Below are 13,935 nucleotides of genomic sequence, written 5' to 3'. Positions count from 1 at the left end.
TTCTTAATTCAGGGAATCAAATCACTAAAAGATAATAATAATAAAATAAAAATAAAAAAATAGAAGCTAACAAATTCAAGTTTATCAGATAACACAGAAATGAAGCACAGCAGAGCTGACTTACCTATGCATGATAAAAGGGACCTGAACTTTTTGCGAACAGAGTTAGCAGATATTGCAAGAAACAGTGTAGGGAGTAGTTAAAACTGAACTCTGGAGTATGACTCCTCAGGTTCAAATCCAACTCCACTGCCTACTAACTTCATGACCATATTCACATTAATTTAAACTTTCTGTGCCTCAGTTTCTTCATCTGAGAAGAAAATGAGAGTGATAAGAGTACTTACCCTATATGGTTGTTGTGAAGGTTAAATGAATTAATACATATAAAGTGCTCAGAACAGTGAGTGTCTAGTGTGTGGTAAGCACTTAACAATTATCAGCTAGTACTATTATTACTTTTGCATAATAAGATGTGCTTTTATTCAATGTGAAAAACATATTTTGAGTTTCCATTTTCTATTTTAAGAATTACTGCTTCTTTCCATAATTTTTTCTAAAAATAAATTCTATTTCTTTTCAGAATACATCCTTCTTTAGGTATTAAGCATTTTTCATTAGCCTTAATATATTGAACAAATGCCAGTTCATTTATAGTACATTTTACCTTTTCTTTCAATAATCTTCCAACTTATTAAAAAGAGTCTGGAATGTTATCAATCAATACTTACTATAATTTTATGTGTAGCATTCCACCATTTTATATTTTCAGGAAAAACTCAAGTTATCTCCAATTTGTCAGTTTTAAGAGAAAAAGAAAAGAGAAAGAAACCAGTAACAGGGGGAAAAGTAGAAATAAACAGAAAGTACTTGATATCTGAACCGTGCGCTTTTGTTGTGTGCTCAGTTATATTTCCAGGTTATACAGATGGAGAACTGGCAAAGAAACCAGTTCCCAAAGGCCCGGTCCTGAAAAGTGGAGGCGCGACAAGGTCTAAGGGAAGTGGAGAAGACAAGCAAGCACTGAAGAAGGAAATCTTATTCACGGGTTCTGACGAGTCCTTGACATCAATGCGCAAAACAGAGTCCAAAAGCAAAGCGAAAGGCGTTGCATTGGAGAAAGGCAAGACAAGAACGGAGGTCGGAGAAAAGGAGAGTGACACGGGAATACTGAAAACACAGGAAGCCCAGGTGAGGAAGAGTGAGGCCGGGATACAGCAAGGCCAGGAAGCCCAGGTGAGGAAGAGTGAGGCCGGGATACCGCAAGGCCAGGAAGCCCAGGTGAGGAAGAGTGAGGCCGGGATACAGCAAGGCCAGGAAGCCCAGGTGAGGAAGAGTGAGGCCGGGATACAGCAAGGCCAGGAAGCCCAGGTGAGGAAGAGTGAGGCCGGGATACAGCAAGGCCAGGAAGCCCAAGTGAAAAAGGAGAGTTTTGAAGATGAAGGAAAGCAGGACGAAGAAAAGGGAGATGCTGAGAAGAACAAAGGTACAAAACAAAATGACACCAAAAACAAGAAAGGTGGTGAAGGACAGGACAAAGTTAAAGGAAAGAAAGAACCAGAAGCCAAGGGTGAAAAAGAATCTTCAAAAAGGGGCAGAGGCAAGTAAAGGAAGGAAATACAACAAACGGTGGAAGAGTGAGGGTAAATGAAAGGAAAGCCCATGAGACGACTGATTATTACGATTCCCATGCCCCAAATCCAAGTCCTGTTCAGACGTTGCATAACGGATCACAATCATAGAATCCCGTTAATCTGCAGTTTCTGCTCTTTAGAAGTTGCATCATTTTAGACCTCTCAGCCCCAAACCTCAGCTTCCAACTGTTTTATAAGTTGATACTTATATTACTTAGTCAAGAAACACTGAATACTTTCTAAAATAAAACATTTTGATTAAATAAACGTATAGTAATTTCTTTTGACAAATGTCTCCGTGATAGCCCAACCAACTAACCAACGAATAACTTTACATAGTGGCCTAATGTTCACAAGGCACTGTTCTAGCAATAACATAAGTCAGAAAAATATAAGTCAGTCCCTGCAATCAAGTAGCATGTAACATATATAGTGATATGACAATTTTTTAAAAAAATGACATCTAAGTGTCAAAATGTACTTTACAGGGACAGTATAATAGGAGTTAGCAACCTCTTGGGATAAGAAGATAAAGGGGATGGCTTCATGGGGAAGGGAATGTGACATGTCTAGAAAGACAGGTAAGTTGCAGATATGCTGATGCAGTAGAAAGAGCAGAAGAAAGGCAAAGGGATTAGAGACAGCCAGTGTCATGCTCTCCAGGAAGCAGGCAATTTTTTTGTTGCTGCAGGTTCATGAGAAGGATTCTGGGGTATGATTTTGCAAAGGAGAGCTAGAAGATTCTGAAGGGATTGGAAACACAAACGTGGAATTGATATTATACTCAGCAGGCAACAGGAAGCTTTCCGGAGTATTTGTGAAGGAGAGTAAATGGAATAAAGTAGCATTACAAAAAAAAAAAAAATGTTAATTTTGTGATTGTGCAAAATAGATTGAAGAGGAGAAACATCATAGGTAGTAAATCTAGTTAAGGGGTGCTTGGAATAGTAAGTGATGGAAGTAATAAATAGAAGGATTAGATCTGAGATTTTATTTCAAAGAAGAATCATTACTTCATGATGACTGATGACATATAAGGAAGGAAAAGGGAAAAAAAATGACTTCATAACTTCTGAACCTGGGTGACAGGAAATCAGTAATAAACTAGGAGCTAGTTTATCAGACAGGGATAAACTAAGTTGTTGAGATTAAAGGGACAGATAGTAACACATCATTTCAGAGGTCTTGGAGTCAGTCCAATAGAGGTAACAATTGAAGCCAGAAGAGTAAATGAGCTCCCCAAAGGGAAAAATACAGAGCTAGCAGAAACAGAGGTAAAAGAACTGAGCCTGTGGCATGTAACAGCTTGAAGAAGAAAATTAAGATATGGGAAGATACAAGGAAAACCTGTATAATGAATATTCTGATAACTAAGGAAAATTAGAGCTTCAAAAAGAAAAGATGATTAGAGGATAGCCGAGACTTTGAGAAGAGCCCATTATATGAATAGTTGCATTGGTAAAGAGCACTTTCCAAAGAGAGGCAGCCAGGAGAGGAATTTAAGCCAGCAGAAAATAGAAGCGCGGTAAGGAGTTGCCGGACATGCCTTCCAATAAAGTCAATTTTAGTCTGCTTTAAAAGTATAGATGTTAGGAATTTTATGTTTATACTACTCATTCTGTGCTGGTTAGCCCATACTCTGAATATTACATTCAGTTCTGTCATGAGATGTGGATAAACCTTGACAAGAGACACATTATAATGGTAAGGAGAGCCAAATCATTGCAAGTAGGAAGTTCCAGTTTCACCTGGGGGAAAAAACATAATAAGGAGACAATAAGAATTATTTTCAAATATAGAAGGTTCATCATGAATTAGAATATTTTGTATAAGCCCAAGTAAATAACACCAGTGAATGAAAGGTTTGAGGTAACAGATCTTTATCTCAACATAAGGGGAAGTGGACGCCTGGAAGAGTTTACGCAAGAGTGTAAGGCTGCGTGATCATTTGGTGGGAATGATCCAGAGGAGAGTCTTAGGAACCAGTGGATGGTTGGAGCAGATTATCTTTATGGTTCCTTCCAAATATGAATCTATAATTCAAAGCATGAATTCTTTTGGACTAACTAGGTATCTTCCAAGGAACCTTTTCAAACTAATCTAATATGCTAGAATTCTTTAGAAGGTTTGACAGAGAGAGACAATCCCTACTTTTGTCCGTGCCCAAAGTATAAAACGTTTTGTAAATGGTTCATGCTACCTAACTAACCACAAGCTGAAGAGAGCAGCTCCACAGCATCTAGCACAATCCAAACCGCGGTGTGGACCCCTACCATGTGCTCACAGCCCTGCTACAAGCGTAGGAGACACAGTTGAGAAGTCACAAAACCCTGAGGCCGTCAATGAACCATCAATTTAGTAAGACTGAATTGCAAGTTAAAAGGCGGGGAGGAGATAGGAAAAACGTGGAACATGAAATTTTATGTTGTAAATTACTTCTATGCCTCTGGAGCATATATATCTAGAGATTTGATCAGCTTAGTTGACTTACCTGTTGTAAATATTATGCTGTTATAGGGGAAATATGACCAGAAGCCTTTTAATATAGTTACAAACATTCAGGTTTTCATGAGCCTCATGTCATTTTTCTATGGCTCTCTCTGGTCCATCTATAGAAACCACCCTGGGTCTTCACCATAACTTCAAACTCGCAGTAAAAACATTTTCAATCCCACGAGGCCATTGAGGGTAAGTCAAGTCACATCAGAGGAAACTACGACAGTGAAAACTGTGTGAACCGCTCTCTGTAGGCCACCAAACACCGGCCAGCTAAAAACAATTGTTAATCCTTAAAGATACAGGTATGGAACTCTTAAAGGACCCCAGAAAGAGGAAGGAAAAGGGGTGGGCTATTAAAATGACACCATGTTTAGCAAAATGATACAAATATTAGGAAAATGAATAAGTATATGTACTTTCAAGATAGGTTAGCTATAAAGGTAGGAATGTGGGACTTAACAGAAAATCAACGGTGGGTGGTAAATTTTATTTTACAAATAAGCTAATACAGATGCCAAATGCCCTGCTCACAAGAATAAGCAGACACATACATCAACACTTCAAGTCAGTTGCTAAGAAAACAGATCGTAAGAGATCTCATCACAAGGAAAAAAAGAAAATGTGTAACTCTGTGAGATGACAGACGTGAACTAAACTTGTGATCATTTCACAATACATGTATATATCATTATATTGTACACCTTAAACCTACACTGTGTTGTGTGTTGATTATATCAATAAAACTGGGGGAATCAAGTCTTACCTTAAATATATACAATTTTTGTGAATTATGCCTTAATTAAAATGGAAAGAAAAAAAGAATGAGTGGAAGCCTCCCATTTGTTACTTTATGTTTAGGAGAAAAGCCTAAGGACATAAAAGCAGGAAAGTGAATTTAAAGATAATGAAGTTGAATAAGAAATGCAAAGATATTGGGAAATAAACACTTTATGTAAAATCAGCAAGTGTGGCTCCTATTAAAGATTCCCTGGGTTAGTATTGCATTAAAAATGTGATTTCACATTTCCTCCAAATATCTCTCACCCTCGGTTTTAATTGGCATATCTAGGAAGTGAATGCAGGGAGTTGGTAAAAGGAAAAAAAGTACAGAACTTAAAAACAGAATCCAAAGGGATAAAAGGATAAACTGAAAAACGGATCAGAATATTCAGTTTTATATTTGATGAAATTCCAATACTCTCCCCTTCAAAACAGTTGAGAATAGAAAATACCACCAGTGTTCCTACTCTGTAGCTGGGAGGTTCCAATTAGGTTTTGAAGAAATAAAAGCCCAATTTTCTAGTGTTTAAGAACTAAAGATGCTTGTATCTATCATTGTCTGAAGCAAAAGCGTCTGCCAAGACTGGGAAGTCAAACCTAAGAGATGCCACATTGTAATGGATTATACACATGTAACCTAGGTCTCGAAAGTATTTAAATCTTTATTAAATTTCTCTTCAAAAATTAAAAACTCACAATGTTATCAGTGTCTACTTCCTATGAATCTCTCCTATCTTAAATCCATGCAATATAAACATACATGCAAATAGGGTCAAACTACCTACATTATTCCGCAACTTGATTTCTTCACCTGACAATATATCATATACATCACTCCACGTCAACAGACGTCACTCCAAAGCATTATTGTCATAGCGTAGCGTCCAGTATTGTGAATGAATGAATGCGTATTCATTTCCTTAAAGATGGACGTTTGGCTTGTTCCGACTTTTTGTCATTGGCCATATGGTGCTACAGTTGCCAAATGGTGCTGGAATAAACATGTTTGTACACGATGAGAATTTTATTTCTCTAGATTTCCAAAGGTGGAGTTGCCAGGTCAATGGAAATATGTATTTTTAATGTTAATAGGTATTAACTTTCCCCAAAATTTGTAAAAATTCACATTCTGACCAGGAACGTGTGAGAGTTCATCTTTCCACGCATTATCTCACTGACACTGCAAACAGTAGCTATTTTTAATTGCTACCTATTTAATGAGAAAAGTGGTACCTAATTCTCACTTTAATTGAATTTTTCTGAATACTGGTGAGATTGAGCCTTTATTCAGCAGCTTTATTAGGCTTTTGGACTTCTGTGAATTACTTGTTTTTCAAACTGGTGGTTTGTCCTTTTCTTAATCAGTTTGTAGGTGTTTTTTGTATGTTAATGTTCTATCTGCCATTTGTGTTGAAAAAATGTTCTCCCAATCGACTTGTCCTTTCTCTGCACCCAATTCATTCAACCTGTCCCTACAATTATGTCTTGAACCTGACTGCGTCTCAGCTCCCTCACTGGGTAATCCAAGCCTTCAGCGTCTCTCACCTATACTGCTCTGTAAGCCTCCACACTGAACTTCTTGACTCCACTCCCCACTACCAGCCTATTTCCCCCACTGCAGTCAGAACCATACTTTTATCATGTAAATTAGATCATGTTACTTCTCTACTCAAGACCCTCCAAAGGCTTCCCAGTCCCCTGTAAAAACCCAAAGTCTTGTGGACTTCAGGCCTTCCAGGGTCCAGCTTCTGCTCCCCCGCAGGCCTCCTCTCCCCTCCTGGGTCCCTCCCATTGCCACAGTCACTGTGGTGGCTTATTGTTCTTCACACCTGCCCAGCATGTTCCTGCTTGAGAATCTGCCTGGAACACTCGCCCTCAAATAATCGCACAACCCATTTCCACAATTCTGTAAGATTTCAGCTAAAATATTTGATTCTTTATTGACTTTCTGCCCCACTAGAATATACACTGTAAGAAGCCAGGGACTTTGTTTTGTTCACTGCTGAATCTCCAGTGCTTAGAACGTGTCTCACACAGAGGACGCGCTCAACAAATGCCTGTTAAGTAAAATGAAATAAAATGAAGATCTTTTACTATGAATAACTTTATTACATTTAGTCACACGTGTCTACCTTATCTTTGATAGCTTCTGGGCTTTCGAAAGGGTCTCCACCACTACTGTGGTATGTGTATTGAGTCTTTTTCTAAAAATTTTATTTCTCTTTCACACTCACTTAATCCATTTGTTTATGGTATAAATTAGGGGCTTAGTTTTCTTATCTTTCAAATACAGATCAAATCTCTCAGCAGCAGCTTTTGTAAAATAAGCCATCCTTTTTTCCACTAAATCATGCATTCTCAACAGGAGCCATGTTGCACACCAGGAGGTAAAATTGGGTCTTGAGAGTCAAAACATTATATTCTCTTTATGTATGAATCATAGATATTCATAAAGGACATAGGCAGATATGCAGTATATTCATAAAATGCAGATCATACTGCATTTGTGATATTAAAAATTTTTTTTAAACTTTTTGCCTTATGATTTTCTTATCCATTGGTGATTTTTATCTGGGCAATATCTTTTTTTTCTTTAAAGATTTTATTGGAGAAGGGGTCAGGACTTTATTGGGGAACAGTGTGTACTTCCAGGACTTTTTTCCAAGTCAAGTTGTCCTTTCAATCTTAGTTGTGGAGGGTGCTGTTCAGCTTCAAGTTGTTGTCCTTTCAGTCTTAGCTGTGGAGGGTGCAGCTCAGCTCCAGGTCCAGTTGCCGTTTCTAGTTGCAGGGGGCACACAGCCCACCATCCCTTGCGGGACTCGAACCGGCAACCTTGTGGTTGAGAGCCCGCACTCCAACCAACTGAGCCATCCAGGAGGCAGCTCAGCTCAATGTGCTGTGTTCAATCTTAGTTGCAGGGGGCAGAGCCCACCATCCCTTGAGAGACTCGAGGAGTTGAACCAGCAACCTTGTGGTTGAGAGCCCACTGGCCCATGTGGGAATTGAACTGACAGCCTTCGGAGTTAGGAGTATGGAGCTCTAACTGCCTGAGCCATCGGACCGGCCCTCCTTGTGAATGTTTTAATGATTGGGTTGGGTGATGTGTGAAAAATGGGAAGGGAATAAGATGCACAAATTGCCAGTTATAAAAACAATCACAGGGATGTAAAGTACAATATAGGGAATAGAGTCAATAATATTGTAATAACTAGATATGGTGTCAGATGGGTACTAGACTTATTAGGGTGATCACTTTGTAAGTTGTATAAATATCTAATCACTACTGTGTTTCCCCAAAAATAAGACCTAGCCAGACAATCAGCTCTAATGTGTCTTTTGGAGTAAAAATTAATGTAAGATTGGTATTATATTGTTATATTATATTATATTATATTATATTAAAATAAGATTGGGTCTTATATTAATTTTTGCTCCAAAAGATGCATTAGAGCTGATTGTCCAGGTAGGTCTTATTTTTGGGGAAACAGGGTGTTATACACCTGAAACTAATTTAATACTATATGTCAACCCTGAAAATTTTAAAATAATAAGTGTCTTATGGAAGCTCAGCAAATTACAAGATAACACAGACAGACAACTCCATGAAATCAGAAAAACAAAACAAGAAGCTAAACAAAGAGAAATCATTTAGAAAAAAAAAGTTCTAGACCTGAGGAATATAAAGAATGAAATTTTTTTTAATGCAAAAGAGAACAAAAACAACACAATGAATCAAGCACAAGAAAGAATCTATGAACTTGAAGATGAGTCATTTGAACTTATACAGTAAGAGGAGAATAAATAAAAAAGACTGTGAGAGTGGAAAAAAGCCTACAGGAATGATAATATACTATCAGCAAAATAATGTATACATTATGGGAGTCCCAGGAGGAGATGAGAGAGAAAAAGTGACAGAAAGATTACATGAAAGAAATAATAGCTGAAAACTGCACAAATCTGGGGAGAGATGATGGCATCCAAGTACGTGACACTTATAACTCCCCAAATAGATTCAACTCAAAGAGATCTGCTCCCAGCCACATCATAATACAACTGTCTAAAATCAAAAACAAAGAGAACTTTGAAAGCAGCAAGAGGAAAGAAACTCTTCAAATACGAGGGAACCCCCCCCACCCCCACCACCCCATAAGGCTATCAGAGGATTTTTGTGCAGGAACTTTGCAGGCCAGGAGAGACTAGGATGATATAGTCAAAGTGCCGAAAGAAAAAAAAACTGCCAACAAAAAATATTTTATCTGGCAATTCTGTCCTCCAGAAATGAAGAAGAAATAAAGCCAAACAAAAGCTAAGGGAAATGATGTCAGAAGTATGGTGGTGTGAGGGGTCCACTTGTTCTCTCTCCTTGAAGTTACAACAAGTTAGACAGCTGTAATTCAACAAAGGATTCCCTGCACAACCCACAAACAGGTCTGAGATAACCACGCAACGCAACATCTAAAGGTGGGTAAATCAGGACAAACGGGAGGACGCAGAGAAGAAGAGCAGAGATGGGTGTCGTGGATGCAGCCCTGACGAGGTCTGGGAGAAGGGAAGACTCAGGCTGCAGGTGCACTCATTGTGGTCCCAAGCATGCCGGCCTGAGTGATCAGCATAAAATATGGCTGAACCCAGCGCTCAGGGCATAGACTTTGGGGCAGAGACCAAATAAAGAAATGCGACAGTTGTGTTCTACCAGCCGCCATGCCAAGCAGAAGATAAAGCCACGGAGCCTGGCTGCCTCCTCCCACCCTCCCACAGTCACCTGCTCATACCCTCCCAGAGCAGGTAGCAGGCCCCAGAAGAAACTGTGGCAATAAGGATCTAGTTACAAAGCAGAATAGCTACAGCCCTGAGAAATGGAGAGACAGTTCCTGAGAGGCAGATGCACCCTGCGGTTACTCCCAGTGACAAGGGTAGAGATACAGAGGTGAGGCAGCTGAGGTCTAGCTTTACTGGGAAGAGAACAAAGCCACAAACACACCCGCTACCTCTCCCAGCCTACCCTGCGCCAACCCTTTCCACCTGATCCCAGCAGGGGTACGTGGGGCAGCTCAGGCAGTACAGAACTGCATTGGCTGCAGGGGCAGCACTGGGATTTCAGGGACTCAGAACCCCATCACCAGCCACATTCTCCCATGGGATTGGTGCCCTGAGACCAAGGTGACCTGGCTACAGCAGAGCCACTACCTCCTCAGGGAATACAAGGTAACTACTACCACCCAGCAGAGATTCAAAAAGCCAGCCAGAGCAACGCAAGAGAAAATAAAACGCTCCAGTACTACCTACGGTAAAACAAAAGAAAGACCTCTTCATATCAACCTGCTGCAAAATTCATTCCCATGTATGACCAGAAAGAGAAATAGTCCATCAATTACTATGCATTACCAAGGTAACAAGGCAGCTCAGAAACAAAACGAAAACTCTCCAGAAGATAAACTTAAAGACACGGAAATATGTGACTTAAATGACAGAGAATTCAAGATTGCAGTTATGAAAAAACAACATGCAAGAAAACTCACATAGGCAGCTCAATGAATTCAGGAATAAAAATCAACAAACTAAATGAACACTTTATTGAAGAAATTGAAATTTTAAAAAAGAACCAAATAGAAATTCTGAAGGTGAAGAACTCAATAAAAGAGATGAAGAATGAAGTAGCGAGCTTAGGAAATAAAGCTGACCAGATGGAGAAAAGAATTAGAACATTGAAGATAGAAATCTGGATGACACAAATGGAAGAGAGACTTGAAAATAAAAAGAAATGAAGAAATCTACAAGAACTCTGTGACTCCATCAGAAAGAGCAATATAAGAATAATGGGGTCATAGGAATGGCAACAGCGAGGTGGTCTTCTTGAGTTCTCCTCCGGAACTTATCACAAATTGAACATCTATAACCCATCAGAGGACTCTGCTCATCACACAGAACAACTAAGAGACTTGTAGGAGGATTACTTGAAGGTGGGCAAACTGAGTGAACTAGGGGAAGAGGGAAGAAAGTGGAGTGAAGACACGGCCGGCATCCGTGGCTGCGGAAACGCAGGGGGTCCCAGGACAGAACAGAGAGCACAAGAGCCAGGAGGTGGGCTCTTTCCCTGTGTCCCACAGCTGATCTCTCCTGCCCAGAGAGCAGCATATCCAGCGTTTGAGGCAGTAACCTCAGCTGAGACCTCCAGCTGGGCCCTAGGTCAGACAAAGGAAGTAAACACCATACCTGGGCCCCTCCCTCCACTCTCCCAATCCTACCCCCCAGAGAGAGAGCTGGCTCCTGAAGAGGAGAGTAGTAGTAGATTCAGAGAGAGCCATAGCCAGCAGCTCAGAAATCTTGTGCCCTCCACACACACACACACACACACACACACACACACACACACACACACACGGAAGAAGTGCCCAAAGACTCAGAAGACCTGGGCGCAGGGCTGGTTGTGTTACTCTCAGTGCGCGTATGTGCAAGAAAGAGCAGAAACTGCACTGACTTTGTAAAAACTACCATCCAGACCCCATAGCCCCACGCATCTAGAACTGCAGTGCCAGGGTCACTCTGGGCACTAGGTGACCGGCTCTGCCTGCACAAGATGCTGAGGACTCTTTGGTACAGCAGAGGACGACCTGGAGATTACTTGGTAGGCTTAAGGCATGACTGGCGCTGCTTTTTCTTTTTCTTTCTTTTTTTTGTATTTTTTATATTCTTGCCTGTGTTGAGTATGGGTTATTGGTTGTTTTTACATGTGATTGTATTTGATTTTCACTTTGTTGTTGTTGTTGTTGTGCTTGATTTGCTTTGTTCTGAAATTGCCCTACGAGGGCCCAGCCCAAGAAGCACAAGATTCAATATACCCAGAGGCCAACTCCAGACCAAACCAGAGTATTACTGGGTTTGACCTACAAGTGACAGAGGGAATTCTCTACAGGCACAAGAGCCCATAGAGGCCAAACCACATTTAAGTGGTCAACCCTCATGCAGCAGAACACCCTGCAGTGGGCAGAGCCAAGTCTCACAACTAGTCAGCCGAGGAGTCAACCCCACCTACTCACAAGCCAAAAGCAACTAAAGATCAATTTTTAACAGGACAATATACACAACACAAGAGTCACCTCTGGAGCAAACGCACAGGAGAATAGGGAAGTGGTGCAAATCAAATATAAAGGACACACACTACATAAGATAACCCAGCAAGAACTAAGAACTCTAGGGGATCTACCTAATACATCAAAGCAAACACAGAGAGTCAGCCAGAATGGGGACACAAAGAAACATGTCCCAAATAAAAGAACAGAAGAAACCTCCAGAAATGGAACAAAATGAAACAGAGGTAACCAACCTATCAGAGACAGAGTTCAGAACACTGATGATAAGAATGTTTAAGGAGCTTAGAGAGGACATAAAGAAGGATGTAGAAATCATAATGAACAACCAGTTAGAACTAAAGAATACAATAACTGAAATAAAGAACACACTTGAATGAACTACCAGTAGGTGAAATGAGGCAGAGGATTGAATCAGCGACTTAGAAGCAAGTGAGCAGAGACCACCCAAGAGGAACAACAAAAAGAAAAAAGAATAAAAAACAATGAAGATGGTTTAAGAGACCTGTGGGATAACATCAAGCGCAACAACATGCACATCATAGGAATACCAGAAGGTGAAGAGAGGGAGCAAGGGATTGAGAACATATTTGAAGTAATAATGTCTGAAAACTTCCCAAACCTGGTGAAGGAAACCGACATACAAGCCCAGGAAGTGCAGAGAGTTCCAACCAGGATAAACCCAAACAGGACCACACCAAGACACATTATAGTTAAAATGGCAAAGGTTAAAGACAAAGAGAGAATCCTAAAAGCACCAAGAGAAAGACAGAGGGTTACTTACAAGGGAACTCCCATAAGACTATCAAATGACTTTTCTACAGAAACATTGAAGGCCAGAAGGGAGTGGCAGGAGGTACTCAAAGTGAAGAAAAACAAAGGCCTCCAACCTAGATAGCTTTATCCAGCAAGGCTATCGTTTAAAATTGAAGGAGAGATAAAGAGCTTCCCAAAAAAGAATAAGCTAAATTCCACCAACACAGCATTGCAGGAAATATTAAAACAGCTTCTGTAAACAGAGGAAAGATGAAAACAGTCTAACTACAAATAAAAAAATGGCAATAACTATGTACCTATCAATAATCACTTGAAATGTAAATGCTCCAATCAAAAGACATATGGTGTCTGAGTGGATAAGAAAGCAAGACCCTTGTATATGCTGTATACAAGAGACTCACCTCAGATCAAAAGACACACACAGGCTGAAAGTGAAGGGTTGGAGTAAGATATTTCACGCAAATGGAAATGAGAAAAAAGCTGGTGTTGCAATACTTATATCTGACAAATAGACTTTAAAATGAAGAAAATATTAAAAGACAAAGATGGGCACTATATAATAATAAAGGGATCGATCCAACAAGAGGACATAACCCTAGTAAACATCTATGCACCCAACATAGGAGCACCTAAATATATAAAACAGATATTGACTGACATAAAGACAGAGATCAACAGTAACACTATCATAGTAGGGGACTTCAACACACCTCTGACAACAAGGGACAGGTCTTCCAGACAGAAAATCAATATGGAAACAACGGCCTTAAATGACACATTGGACCACTTGGATTTAATCGATATTTTCAGAGCATTTCACCCCAAAGCTGCAGAATACACATTCTTCTCAAGCGCACATGGAACATTTTCCAAGATAGACCACATGTTAGGCCACAAAACAAGTCTTCATAAATTTAAGAAAATTGAAATCATACCAATTGTCTTCTCTGACCACAGTGCTATGAAATTAGAAATCAACTACAGAAAAAAAAACTGGAAGACACACAAATACATGGAGGCTGAATAACATGTTACTAAATAATGAATGGGTCAACCATGAGATCAAGTAAGAAATCAAAAGATATCTCAAGACAAACAAAAATGAAAACACAACGACCCAAAATCTATGGGATGCAGTGAAAGCAGTCTAAAGAGGG

The 13,935-nt window shown here is 39.9% G+C and overlaps 1 protein-coding gene across 1 annotated transcript in view; it reads left to right on the top strand.

The window, feature by feature from the left end:
* TSBP1 (testis expressed basic protein 1) overlaps positions 1 to 1,851 on the top strand; it is an 81,773-nt gene extending 79,922 nt beyond the window's left edge. The window contains 2 exon segments of the mRNA XM_074333927.1: positions 773 to 1,593; positions 1,595 to 1,851. Coding sequence (XP_074190028.1) covers positions 773 to 1,593; positions 1,595 to 1,651 — 878 coding nt within the window. The 3' untranslated portion in view covers positions 1,652 to 1,851.
* Positions 1,852 to 13,935: the final 12,084 nt, after the last annotated feature.

Source organism: Rhinolophus sinicus, linkage group LG05 (genome assembly GCF_036562045.2).
Source record: "Rhinolophus sinicus isolate RSC01 linkage group LG05, ASM3656204v1, whole genome shotgun sequence".
Classification (NCBI taxonomy): domain Eukaryota; kingdom Metazoa; phylum Chordata; class Mammalia; order Chiroptera; family Rhinolophidae; genus Rhinolophus; species Rhinolophus sinicus.
This window is presented reverse-complemented; position numbering and strand designations above follow the sequence as displayed.